Source organism: Peromyscus maniculatus, chromosome 20, assembly GCF_049852395.1.
Source record: "Peromyscus maniculatus bairdii isolate BWxNUB_F1_BW_parent chromosome 20, HU_Pman_BW_mat_3.1, whole genome shotgun sequence".
Classification (NCBI taxonomy): domain Eukaryota; kingdom Metazoa; phylum Chordata; class Mammalia; order Rodentia; family Cricetidae; genus Peromyscus; species Peromyscus maniculatus.
In genome coordinates, this window is record NC_134871.1 from 28,269,446 (window position 1) to 28,282,374 (window position 12,929).

Below are 12,929 nucleotides of genomic sequence, written 5' to 3' on the forward strand. Positions count from 1 at the left end.
GAATTTCTGTAAATGAATAGTATTTCTGTGGTATAGACTATGCTGTGAAGCAGTTCTGATATTTAGTCTATTTCTAATTGTTGCTTAGTGACAATCCTCTGCAGGTCTCTCCTATATGTATGTGATTAAAAAAAAAAAGCCACTTGGTTTGATAGCAAATGGTCTAACAGCTGCTATAGTTCCAATTTGCACTTGCTAGCAGTATGCAAGAGCTTGTATTTCTACATTGGTAACCACCACTAGCCAGACAGTGGTTGTATTGATCTGATGAGCTTTTTTAAAAAGCTATTATCTAAACCCCTTTTTTCCTGTTATATTGGCCTTTTTTCATCTATGAATATTTTACATTTAAAGTTGCAGTGAGGCTGGGCTTGGTGCCAAGTGCCTGTATTCCCAGTACACCGAGGCAGGAGAATTGAGAGTGGGGGCATCCTGAGTTACAACCTCAGCAAAAACAAGACCCTATCCCAAGTTTTTTTTTTGTCTTTTTTTTTTTTTTTTTTTAAAGGAGTTGAGGACTGAACCCAGGGCCTTGTGCTTGCTAGGTAAGCACTCTACCACTGAGCTAAATCCCCAACACCCCCCCCCCCCTCAAATTTAAACTAGGAATTTTACTCGACACCATTTTCTGAAGTGGTGAATTTTAATATTGTGTAAAAATTCAACTTATTGCAGAACATAGGTCCTATGACTTAAGTATACGTCCATATATATCAAGGTAAATTCCAATACAAAAAAAGCAATTCATGGAGTCAGTTTTCTACAGAATTGACTCAGTTGTCAAATGAGATTTTAGTGCTAAGGCAGGAAGAGGCAGAAGCGAATCATACCCACAGTACATCACAGAACACTGAACAACTTATTTATTCTCATAGTAAACTTTTGAGAGTTCAGAAGGATTCCCCGCCTCCCCCAATATCGAATTTGGACACCTCTGTGTCTCCATTTTCTCGTTGTAGAGCAGTCCAGTGTCTTCAGTACTGGTTGTGTTTTGCTTTACAGCTTACAGAGTTAACTATGGTGTGAGGTTTGAGGCTCCACCACTGTTTTTGAAATCTTTATGATGATGTACAAATCCATAAAAGCATTTCAGTCTTCATCTGTATCGTAGGCGGTTTTCCAAGGCCTCCATTCTTTGGGTCATTTCTTCTAGTAAATCCCAAATTAAGGAAGAGGAATCTGGATGCCTGTTTTAGCTTACAATCAAGTGCAATTTGATTTGACTACTAAAAGTTACAGAAAAATGAGTTGGGATTAAAAACAAACTGGTCTTTAAAGGCCCTTGTACATTTATAGTAATTTATTTAACACATGCCATTAAGACAATATAAAAAAGTAGTTCATGTTAAGCTCATTTTTAAAACATCAAAGCTAGATGAGTTTGAATTTGGCTTTTCCCCAAGATTTTCCAAAGGTTTTCTAACACACCCATGTTGCTTATAATTTACCATCGTGCCTCTCTGGGAGCTGCAACTGATAATTTGGGAGATGTAAAGAAAATGAAAGGATTATGCCTTACAGAGTAAAGGGCACGGGAGTGGGGTTCATTGACGGTAGGTAAGGCCAAAAGCTAAGGAGTGAGTGGCCATGAATTTATTCTCTTTTACATGTAGTTTCTTAATAAATACACTTTAAGAGTGGGGCAGGGAGAAGTTGTAGAAGCCCCTTAATTCCTATCTGACCCCATGGCAGAGTGACAGTCCAGTTTTATCTGTATTGTCTACTGTCACGAAGACTTAATCTACAAAACTCCACATAGGGAACCAGTCCCCCACCCCCTGACAGAATTGCTATGTGCTGTTCTTAGTAAGCCTGATGGCACAGGGGTCGTTCAGAATTAAGCCATTTCTCTATGGGCTAGTTGATGCTCACTGAGATCTGTATCAGCCAGCTTTCGTAAGCTTACTGTAATTTTAAGTTCAGAGCAGCTGGCAGTGTGTTCACTGTAAAAGCACCAATCACTCTGTCATCCCCATGCATTCCTGCTTAAATGAGTCACTGGGCCTGTTCCTTTGGTAGAAATTTTCATCTAGAGTGTTGATACAAAGGATCTTGACTGCCAAAAAGAAAAGGGGAACACCCAGTTCTTCAAAATCTGCACACACATGCAGCTTCTGTGTGGTTAGGGTTGAGGGTTTAGAGATTAGACTGAGTTTGAAGCCTCTTCATTCTACAACATACTCTGCCTAGACATAGATCTCTGAGGCATTTCATTCCTAGTGTTTATCCTTGTATAGAGTTAAGTGCTCCCCCCCCCCACTACATACTGCCTAATTGGCTTTAATGTTACTCTTCCTATACTAGCTAGCAGATAACAACCAAGTGCTTGACCATGGCCACTAAGCTTGGCTTGACCTTAAATCTCAAACACCTGTCAGGCTGCCTTTTCTAGAAGAGGCCTCTTCTGATTCAGTATTGCTAGCTTTGTGATGAAATCCACAGTGGTTTGTAAAGTTTTGCTAGTATTCTTTGCATTACATTCAGAGCATCCTATTGGAAAAGGATATAGCGCTGGGTTAGTTTTCTTACTTCTTCATTTGCAAGGTTCTGGAACATTATAAGGTTTTCACATTTGCATTGGTCTTGGCTTTCTTCCAAAGGGCTTCCTGAGAAAGCAGATGGAAAGAGTTCACCTCTGTCTTGCACCACACTTCCCAGACACATAATAACCAGATTGAGTCAGTACACAGGAAACCATGAAAGAAATGGTCAGCCTTTTCCATGCATCCAGATCCAGGGAAGTAAATGCTGGGAAAGAGCTGTGGTGGCTTCAAACCTTGAAGAGGCTTTCTTTGTACACTAGAGGTCAAGACTACTACTGCTTCTCCTAGTTTAGTTTTTAGTTATTTACTTAGTTTCCCCTTTATTTCCTACTTCTTTAAGCTAAGTCTGCTGACTAACCAGAAGGCTGCTGCAGCGTATGTAGTAGTGATATTTCACTTGGGTTACCTGAAGATTTTGTCGAGTGGAAGAGTCTTTGTGTTGACTGTGAATGATTGTCTTCTTCAAACAGATACCTATGTTGCACTGCAAAATTAGAACAGGAAAGTAGGTCTCGGATATTTATGGTGACTGGCTCAGATTCTGTAAAGAGAGAAAACTGAATTCAAACCTGCTTCACACTATTGTGGTCTAAAGCAGCTACGCTTTGCTCAGAAACATACTGTGACTTAGACTATCAACAGGGGTGGTAGCTACCAAATACGGTTTAAAGGAGTAAGTCCTTCCTGTCTGTCACTGTACAACTTGTATCTGCAAGGGTAGCTGAGGCAGAAGGCTCCAGTGAAGGCTGACCACACGACCTTCGAAAGCTCACCTGTTGGCTGGTGGACCTGCTTTGGTGGTTCCCCTGCTGGGGAGTCCTGTCTTCCATCAGAGTCTTCTAGAGCTGAATGGAAAGAGATGGCCAAAAGGAGTGACAGTTTCACACGTGCTCTTTAGGACACAGTTAGAACCCAGGGTCTTTTGGTGTTACTTGGTAACCAAAAGATTCTGTGATGATATATGGCCATGGTAGAGCAGTTACCTCCCTGAAGAGACTTAAATTACATCTAAAGAATGCTCCCCTCCCTGTGTCATGTCAAGTAGGTAAGGCAGAAAAAAAGTTGCTACAAGATCCAGTGATTCCTGTGGCCCTGCCTGGACATTTCACTGAGAATGAAAGCGCCAAAGGCAAAGCACACTCCACCCTTGGGGATTTGGAAGGCTTTACCCCTGGATCTCCCTTCACCCCAGTGTTTAGAGGGATAAAGCATCATTTAGGTTGAATTTTAAGGGTGTCTGAACTCAGCATGTGAATAAAGAGGGGAAATGGGTAGAATTCCTATGTGTAAGCATAACTGGATTAATTAGTGAACTGCAAAAACTACATAAAATGTCTGAAATCAAAAGGATAGATATGTTGGCACAAATTTTCTGAAATAGTACTTCTGATTTCTTGAACAGTGGCTCCCTGCCTAGATGATCACTTTTCTAGGGTTTGAGGGTTGAGAAAGACATGTTAGCATTTAGCATGCTGTTCAGCACAGGCTAAGTGCTCAAGATATGGTAGCTACCACATTTGTCTTCACCTCTCTTCCATTCTCTGGCCGTAGTGTCTCCAGGTATCACTTGTCTTGGTCAGCAAGGAGGTGTTTTCTGAGCACCAAAGGAATGGTTTGAGGATTTTCTAGGTTCATGCTGCCCTGTGGCTAAGGTCAACCATAGATACATTCTGCAATACCTTCACAGATGCCTTGCTTCAGCTTTTCACTTATCTCCCCCATTGTGCTGAAGTCTTCGGCATAGAAGAGATGCTTATTGGTGGGCTCAGAGGCAATCTCCCGTAGTTCTTCCTCAATGGCTTTTCCTACCCCAACAGCATACACAGTGATACCTGGGCAGCAGAAATTAGAATAAGATACAGTTGCATTCCCAGCGTCTGGACATTGTGCTATGCCCAAAGTCAGTTAGATATTAAGTGATGTGATTTGAAGCATCAATGCCAACACCTCTCTATATTTTTCAGCATTGGTATTTCAGACTTATGAACAAAAGATCCTAGAGATGCAGCATACAGAAGAGGGTAGACAGCTATTGATTAGCTCTAGATGGGGTCAGGTAACAAATGTGCAGTTTTTTCCTGAATTGGCCTTCTAGATAGTAGGGAAAAGTCTCACAGCTTACTAAAATGAGAGGTTTCCTGGGAAAATTCCAGGCAGGTCGAATAAGAACCTTAGATGGGCTCTTATAATATAGATAAGGCTGGGCTGGAACTTGTAATTCCCCTGCCTCAGCCTTCTGAGTTCTTGGATGGTTTCTTCTCGAAAGGAGAATCTTAGCTGTCTTGGGGTCCAGTGGAACTGCCTTCTGCCCACCTTTCTTAGGGAGCATCATCTTGAGCAGAAAGGGGAGTGAGTCTGCAGACCATCGGGAATCCCAGTCAGGAAAAAGAAGAAACATCTTTCTTAGATTTCAAAGGGATATGAAGTTGCTATAAAACCTTTTCTAAATCAAGCTAGTCTTTAGACGCCACTGCCTCATTTGAAAGTAAAACAACAATTGAGCTCTGTTGTACTTCCAACAGTTTTCAGCATTGATGTCCTATTTTGGCTAATCTGACACACTAGAGGTTTAAGAATGCCTTTTAGAATGGTCCTGAAAGCCAGGGGGTGAGGGGACACCTTGTTCTGAGTCTATATGAATAGCTGAGTTTGGCTTATTTGTCTGGGCGCCAGTGATGTGTACGTGGTTTCCCACAAAAGGGGAATGACTAGTTTAAGCTTGTATCAGCCATATCCTGGGAGACTGAATTCATTAGGAGGATGTTACTTTGGATAAACCTTGCTGACTCAGACAACTAAATGTCTGCTCCTACCAACCAGCCTTTGGGCAATTTGCAGGAGGTGTAAGGTGGGCTAGTTTTATTGAGTCTAGTAAAAGGCTAATCTGTTTTAGGAGGCAAAGATTCTTCCCTCGTACTTTTTAAGAAGGTAGTCTAGCAGAGCTTATGGATTAGACATGAGCTCTAGCAAGCTAGTCTTGAGTGAACAACCAGTTTTACAAACCACTCAGATGACCCAGGGATCCCTTTCTCTTGAGCAAGGAAAAATTAAGTGAACAGTGAGGTAAGAAATGTCAATAAAATGGATTGGTTGGGAACCATTAGCCTTTCTGTGAGGGGGAATGGAGTTCACCTACAGGACCAAGATCCTGGTTTTTGTTGTCGTTGTTTTTAAAGTGTATTTGTGTCAGTGAAGTTGCCACCAGAAATCATTTTTTTTAAAAATTTTTTTGGGGGGCTGGAGAGATGGCTCAGAGGTTAAGAGCACTGACTGCTCTTCCAGAGGTCCTGAGTTCAATTCCCAGCAACCATATGGTGGCTCACAACCATCTGTAATGAGATCTGGTGCCCTCTTCTGTGTACATAATAAATAAATAAATCTTTAAATAAATAAATAAATAAATAAAGGTATGTGTCACTATGCCCAGCCATTTTTAAAAAAAAAATTTTTTTTTGTGCATTGGTGTTTTGCCTGAATATCTGTGTGAGGGTGCCAGATGCCCCGGAACTAAAGTTACAGATAGTTGTGGGTCCTCTGGAAGTGCTGTTAACTTGCCGGCCTCCAGAAATCATTAAAAAAAATTCTTTGGGTGACTCTGGAAGGAACATACCAGGGTGTTGGACCAGTTGTATGTTGTAGTTTAATGGCATGGGCTGAGGTGATCTCTCTATTGGTAGTCACACACTGACTGGCTGGTAAATCCTATTACTCAGGCTGTGAGAAGCATTTTATTTAGCATCTCCGGGGTCCCATTATGGCCTCTAGGTGGCAGTACAGTCAAGGTGTATTTTTAATGGCAGTTATCAGAAAGCCTTTCTGCACTCAAACACTCTGACCTCTAAGGCCAGTTATGGATTTAAAAGTCCTGAGCTTTGAGTAATATAAACTGCAACTCCACCCCATATTACCATTGGCCTTGGCTTTACTGGCCCACTCGGAGACATCGTCCTGAGCCCGTCCGTCGGTGAACACGATGCCTACTCTGGGCACCCGTGTGGAGAGGGGCCTGGCCCCTTCTACTTGGGTAAAACTTCTCTCAAACATGTGTTTCAGGGCCAGCCCAGTCATAGAGCCTTTGCCCATGTATTTCATGTGAGCCACAGCTTTCTTCATGTCCTTGGCTGAGCTGAAGTCCCTCAAGGTGAACTCTGTGCGGACCTGTGTGGAATACTGTAGCAGCCCCACACGAGCAGCTTTGGGGGAAATTGCCAAGGAGTCTATAATCCCAGTGACAAAATGCTTCACAATCTCAAAATTGTCTTCTCCGAGGCTCTTGGATCCGTCGATCACAAAGACTAGGTCAACTGGGCCTTCAGTGCATCCTATAGGAACAAAAGGAGAGGTGACAAGGTACAAAGTCAGAGGTCCATACATGCAAGAGTACAGAAAAGCGTGCTTCCCCCGGAGGCGTGGCTGAGTCTGGAGAGCTGTCTTTGCTCCTCAGCTCGCTCGCTGACGAGTGGGGACATCACAAGTAACACTGGTTTCCAGATGACTTTTATGTTTGAGTCACCAATTAATAACACTAGTGGTTTCCCTAAATAAGTTACCCAGTATACACAGTATACACACTGTAAAGGAAATCACACATTGATTGCCAGCAGTCAGTCCTTGGAACTGTGCATACAGTATGGTAAAGGATTAGAACAGTGGTTCTCAACCTTCCTAATGCTGCGACCCTTTAATACAGTTCCTCATGTGACCCCAACCATAAAATTAGTTTTGTTGCTGTTTCATAACTGTAACTTTGCAGTTCTTATGAATTGTAAATATCTGTTTACCCATGTGAAAAGGTCGGTTGACTCCTAAAGGGGTTGCTACTCACAGGTTGAGAACCACGGGATTAGACTATACCAAGGCAGTTCTTTTTGCTTTGCTGTGGGAGGCAGATAAACACAATATTGATATACAGTATTTTGACTGACAGTTGAGATGATTAATTTTCCCTCAGCCATTACTTCTCCCAAGAAGCTTCTAGGGTAACCCAACTTGTCTCAGCTACTCTCTAGATAAAATACCCCCAACAGATTAATTTATGCAAGGCAATGGATACAGCAGGATTATGATAATGACTAACACAAAATGTCTGACATTATGTTGCTTAAGTCCAGTGTGCTATATCCATATAGGGGGACAATTATTTAACAATGGGTCTTTCTCCCCTCATCTGAATTGTTCTTTAGGAGATAATGTGTCTCATTTATTTTTGTGCCCATAATGTTTGGCACGCAATAGGTATTCAATACATTATTACTGACAGAATAAAAGAACAGGGTGGTATCCATTAGGCAGTACACTTATAAGTACCCTACTGACCTATTAAGACTTAAAAATGTTTGATCACTGAATTCTTTACCCATACATACTAGAGCTTTTTGGGCAATTTAGATGGTTGACAGTAAAAAGAGAAAAAGTTTATGCAAATACGTAGCAATTTGGATGCCAAGAGACTTTGTTATGTGGGGCTGCATAAGAGAATTGTAGCAATCCCAAATGAATGATCTCATCTCAAACAGTCTACAGTATGTTATTATAATATTCTCTTTTATATACCAAGCAGCTGTCTAATCGTTCAAAGTGAAGCACAATAATAAAGCAAGTAAAGACACACATATGCAAAAAACTTGTATGGTTGGCCTGTGGGAAATGCTAGTGTGAGTGTTCACATGTATGTGGGCATCGGGGTTGGCTTCTCTCTTCATTAAGTGCTTGTTCTCATTACTCGATTGATTCTTTAATCATGGAAAGGAAATCAGAGAAGACTCAGGTGTCGTGCATGTGGCTCTCCAGCAGATTCAGGGGTATTGGACCCTCTATATATCCCTTGCTTACAGAACAGAGCCAGCCATTGTCATTTACTGTTCTGGCTGTTGTTGCTGAGCTTAGCCCTGTCTTCTGTCAGTGTACACATCTATGTTTACAGGAGAAGCAGGGTTAAGGAGTCTGAAAATGCCCCAAAACAAAACGGAAGCAGAGAGCTGGTTCAGGTCACTCACTCTTGCAGCGCCTCCCATCCTCAGCCAGGACAAACCCCTCTGAGCACCTGCACGTGTAAAAATCTCCGTTGTTCACACATATGTGCTCACAGCCGTGGTGGGTCGACTTGCAGACATCCTTCCCTGGGGAAAATTCAGGGAGGTGAACAACCAATTATGTAGAAATAAGCCGGTGTGAACAGTCATGCCAGGGGAGAGCAAGGGAGTAAGCTGTTTGAAGAGTCCAGCTTTGTTAAACCGCTCATCTTTGCAGGCCACGGAGCAGCTCCTCTCAGAACTCTCGTTCCTCCTGGCTCGGGTGGACTTGTCACTTGATTTTGAATGACTAGATAAGCTTTAGCTTCTGATTTTTTAGTAGAGAGCCCAAATATCCCATGTGGTTGTCTAATGAGCATGTCTCACAGGTGAAGTAATTTGAACTCCTTAAGTAGTTATGACCCTTTAATCCTCACAACACTCTTGGGACATGGCTAGGTATACACAGGGAATAAATGGAACCGGGAATGCCATGAGTCTGACTGAATTATCCAAGGTGTCCAGGCGGAGGATGGCACAGCTGAGGCACCCTGGGCTTCATCTACCCTTTAAAAGGAGAAACCTTATGTGAAATTGGAATCTGTGACTATGGATCCATCTAGGAAGTGGGAAATTGTTGAGATTTAATTTAGGGATCAAAGTGCAAAGCTAGAAACAATGCCTTTCACACAACTGTTCAATGTATCGACCAAAACACATGCTGACTCAATAGAAAACTGTGGCTCAGGCAGACACGTGTAGGAGTGGAGCATGGTCTCCAGGAAAGAAGCAACACAGTGTGCAGTGTGAGGGTGGTGGTCAGGCACAGAGCCTCTCACCAGATACAAGCTGTGCCCCTGCCGAAGAATGCCGGACGAGCTATCCTACTTAGCTTTGTTGACACGTGGAATGCCCCGTGCTCTCAAGGGAGTCTGTGCGAAACCTGCCCACAAAGCAACCTCAAAAGCAAATGAACTTACTTTGTTTAACCAAGAAAGAACAGCACAGCAGTGTCAAAAACAAGTAGGTATTATCACCCGCAGCTCCTAAAGAGGACTACCATCCAGAACGGGGAGAAAGTCTATGCCTGTATTCCAATCCCTACCTCATTGAGCTGCTTTGGGTGGCATAACGGCTAATTTATGTGAACGTTGGCTGGGTTATGGTGCCAGCTGATTTGTCAAATGTAGGTCTAGATACTGCTGCGAAAGTACCTTGTACATGAGGTTAACATGTAAGGCAGCAGTTCTGAGTAAAGCAGACCACCCTTTGTAGTGTGTGTGGGCCTCGTCCAATCAGTTGAAGGTCTTAATGTTAAAGTCTAAGATTCCCAGAGGAAGGGAAGACTCGCTTCACCTGAACATCAGTTCTACTGGGTTTCCAGCCTTCCTTACAAACATCCTCCTCACCAGCCCCCACAATCCCATGAGCCAATTCCTTGAAATGAATTTCCCTTTCTTTTTCTCCCTCTTTCTTCCTTTTAGGCACAACATGCATGTACATGTGTCTCCAGCACATAAACACTATTATCTATTTTTCTGGAGAATGTGTGTGTGTGTGTGTGTGTGTGTGTGTGTGTGTGTGTGTGTGCAATACACACTCACATATGTGTGCACGCTTGTGGAGGCCAAAGGTCAGTGTCTTCCTCAGTCACTATTCAGTTCATTTTTTGAGACAAGGTCTCTTACTGAACCTGCAGCTGACCAATTCAACGAGGCTGGCTGGCCAGCAAGTGTCTGGGACCCTCCCGTAACCCCTCCTGGCACTGAGGTGACCGGTGTGCTCCACCACTCTTGCTTTTCCATGGCTGCCGGGGATCGAACTCAAGTCCTCGTGCACTCACAGCAAGCACTTCACCAACCGAGCCCTCTCTGCAGTCCCTCCTGACACTGAAACCCTGAGCCTGCCTCCAGCCCCCTCCTCCCCTTCACCTCACGTACATGGTCTGCCTAGAAGGAAAAGCACTGGGATTATCTTTTTGGTCCTGGTAGTCATTGCCACCACTGAGTCTAATTCTGCCCACCGACTTGTGAAGCACCACACTAGACCCCGCGCACCCATCCAACCACCTGCTGAAGGCCGAGGGCTGAGGGGACACAGAAGCAAAGAGCCTGACGACCTGGGACTGCCACTGAGACGTTCCTGACTTGACACCTTAGAAACACTTTCAGAGCACCCAAAGTTGGAACCCGAGTTTGTGACGTTAAGAAGTCTACAAAAGAAGACTGAGGAGTAAGTGAAGCACTGGACCCCGCGTCCCACAGGAGAAAGGCTCTTCACACAAGCTACTTACTTCTACAGTGTTTGCCATCCTCAGCCAGCCTGAATCCTTCCAGACACTTGCAGATGTATGATTCGCCACTGTTTACACAGAGGTGCTCGCAGCCATGGTCTATAGCCTGGCAGACATCTTTCCCTGAGGAGAATACAGTGATTAAAACAACTGCATCAACATAAAGTCTACTTGGACTTCCTGCTGGAAGATCCATCCATCTTGGCCTCTAGACTCAAGTGCCACTTGAGTAGGAAGGAAAAACCAGGGGTAAAGTTTGGTGGCTCTAGGTTGGGCCGAATCTTCAAACTTGCTCAGTGTCATTGCCATCACCGTTCACCAGCATGACCTGTGTCAGGATCAGTTCTGCCTCAGCTGTTTGCAGACATGGCCTCTGGTTTCAAGTGTAGGATCACATAGGAGAAAGCTTCAGTTTAGATCAGCAGCACTGGGATCTGAACTTGCCTTTGTCCCTGGCATAATCTATGAGTTAGGAAAATCACATAACCTCTTGGAATCTTGGCGTTCCTGTCTGGAAATAAGAGTAATGATTGCAGGTACTCATCTTTTCTTCACAGCTTTTTGGGAAGAGCTTTGAGAAGTCTGAGAAAAAGAAGACTGACAGAGATGAGAACCATTTGCCCAGATTTGCACACTTCGCTTTGATTGTTATTGTTATTATTGGGGTATTGTAGACTGAACCCAGAGCCTTGTGTGTGCCTGGCAGATGCTCAACTCTGAAGCTACATCCCCAGTCCATTTATTTATTTTAATTTTTATTTGTGTGTCTGTGTATGGGTATGTGCACATGAGTATAGTTGCCTGCAGAGGCCAGGAGAGGGTGTCAGATTCCTTGGACCTGGAGTTACAGGAGCCTGTAAGCTGCTTGATATGGGTGCTAGGAACTGAATTCATGTCCTCTGGAAGGGCAGCAAGTGTTCTTAATCACTAAGCCATCTCTCTAGCCCTCCATTTTTACTTTACTTTATTTTTTTATTTTGAGACAGTGTTTCACTAAATTTAGTGAGACCAGTATGGCCTATAGCCCAGGAAGTCTGTGAATTTGCCATGCTCCTGTCTCAGCCTTCTAAGTAGCCAAGATTATAGGGGTATATCACCAGGCTCATTGCCGTGTGTTGTTGTTATTGAGAGAGGGTCTCACTCTGTAGGGCTGACCTAGAACTTGCTATGTAGACCAGACTGGGCTTGAGTCCACAGAGATCACCTACCTCTCTCTGCCTTCTGAGTAATGGGAATCAAAGCACATAACCCATACCTGGCTCGACGGTTATTATTTACTAAAACACATCACTATATATAGTTACTTTGTTTTCACGCAGCACCCCTTCTCTGTCCCGGGGTCCCATCCAGACACATGGCATTTGATTGTGTGATGTTGACAGTTGAGAGTAATTGTCTCACACCAAGCTGGCATGGTGGGTCTCAGGCATGGCCATATGCACTAGCACTAGCAAACTTACTTCTGCAGGTCTTCCCATCGTCACGGAGGATGTATCCCTCAAAACACTGACACACGAATGAGTCTTCACTGCTTACACATGAATGTTCACAGCCATGGTCCCCCAAAGCACAAGAGTCCAGTTCTGATTAGAATACAGAAATAGAAGAAAATTACTCATAGATTAGTGACCTAGTCATTTACAAAAGACATTGCAGACATCTTAAGTTAAAACAGTGTCTTTTCCCACACAGTTCGTTTCAGGATAGAAAGTATCTATGAGCAAAAATTCTTAATATATACAAAGCACATACATAAAGCAAAATATCCAGCTCCATAGGAAAAAGGGAACAGAAGACAGTTTTCAAAAGGAGATGTAAATGTCTATGACTATGAGAGAATAAGTCCAATACCAACTTTCCTATGGATCTACATATGTATGCAGAAGAACACTTAGCTGATTCATTCATTTATTCAAAGTCAGCAAAGCTCTTTGTTGTTGTTTTGAGACAGGATATCCCTATGTAACCCAGGCTGGGCTTGAACTCAGACTCATGATCTTTTGCTTTAGCCTCCTGAGTGCTAAGGTAAACTTGAGCACACCTAGACAGTAAGCAGATTTGTTGTGAGTTCTTACTGTGGGC

At 43.3% G+C, this 12,929-nt stretch overlaps 1 protein-coding gene across 3 annotated transcripts in view; it reads right to left on the bottom strand.

The window, feature by feature from the left end:
• Positions 1-840: 840 nt before the first annotated feature.
• Matn2 (matrilin 2) overlaps positions 841-12,929 on the bottom strand; it is a 152,093-nt gene continuing 140,004 nt past the window's right edge. Inside the window, exons 11-19 of one of the 3 annotated variants that reach the window (XM_076555933.1) lie at positions 12,308-12,430; positions 10,848-10,970; positions 8,540-8,662; positions 6,452-6,865; positions 4,223-4,375; positions 3,317-3,388; positions 2,950-3,084; positions 2,508-2,606; positions 841-1,152 (exon numbers count right to left, since the gene is read on the bottom strand). In XM_076555933.1, the coding sequence (XP_076412048.1) occupies positions 1,097-1,152; positions 2,508-2,606; positions 2,950-3,084; positions 3,317-3,388; positions 4,223-4,375; positions 6,452-6,865; positions 8,540-8,662; positions 10,848-10,970; positions 12,308-12,430 (1,298 nt within the window). In that variant the 3' untranslated portion in view covers positions 841-1,096. The remainder of the gene's footprint in view (positions 1,153-2,507; positions 2,607-2,949; positions 3,085-3,316; positions 3,389-4,222; positions 4,376-6,451; positions 6,866-8,539; positions 8,663-10,847; positions 10,971-12,307; positions 12,431-12,929) is intronic. The other 2 variants (XM_076555931.1, XM_076555932.1) reach the window with 2 other exon arrangements.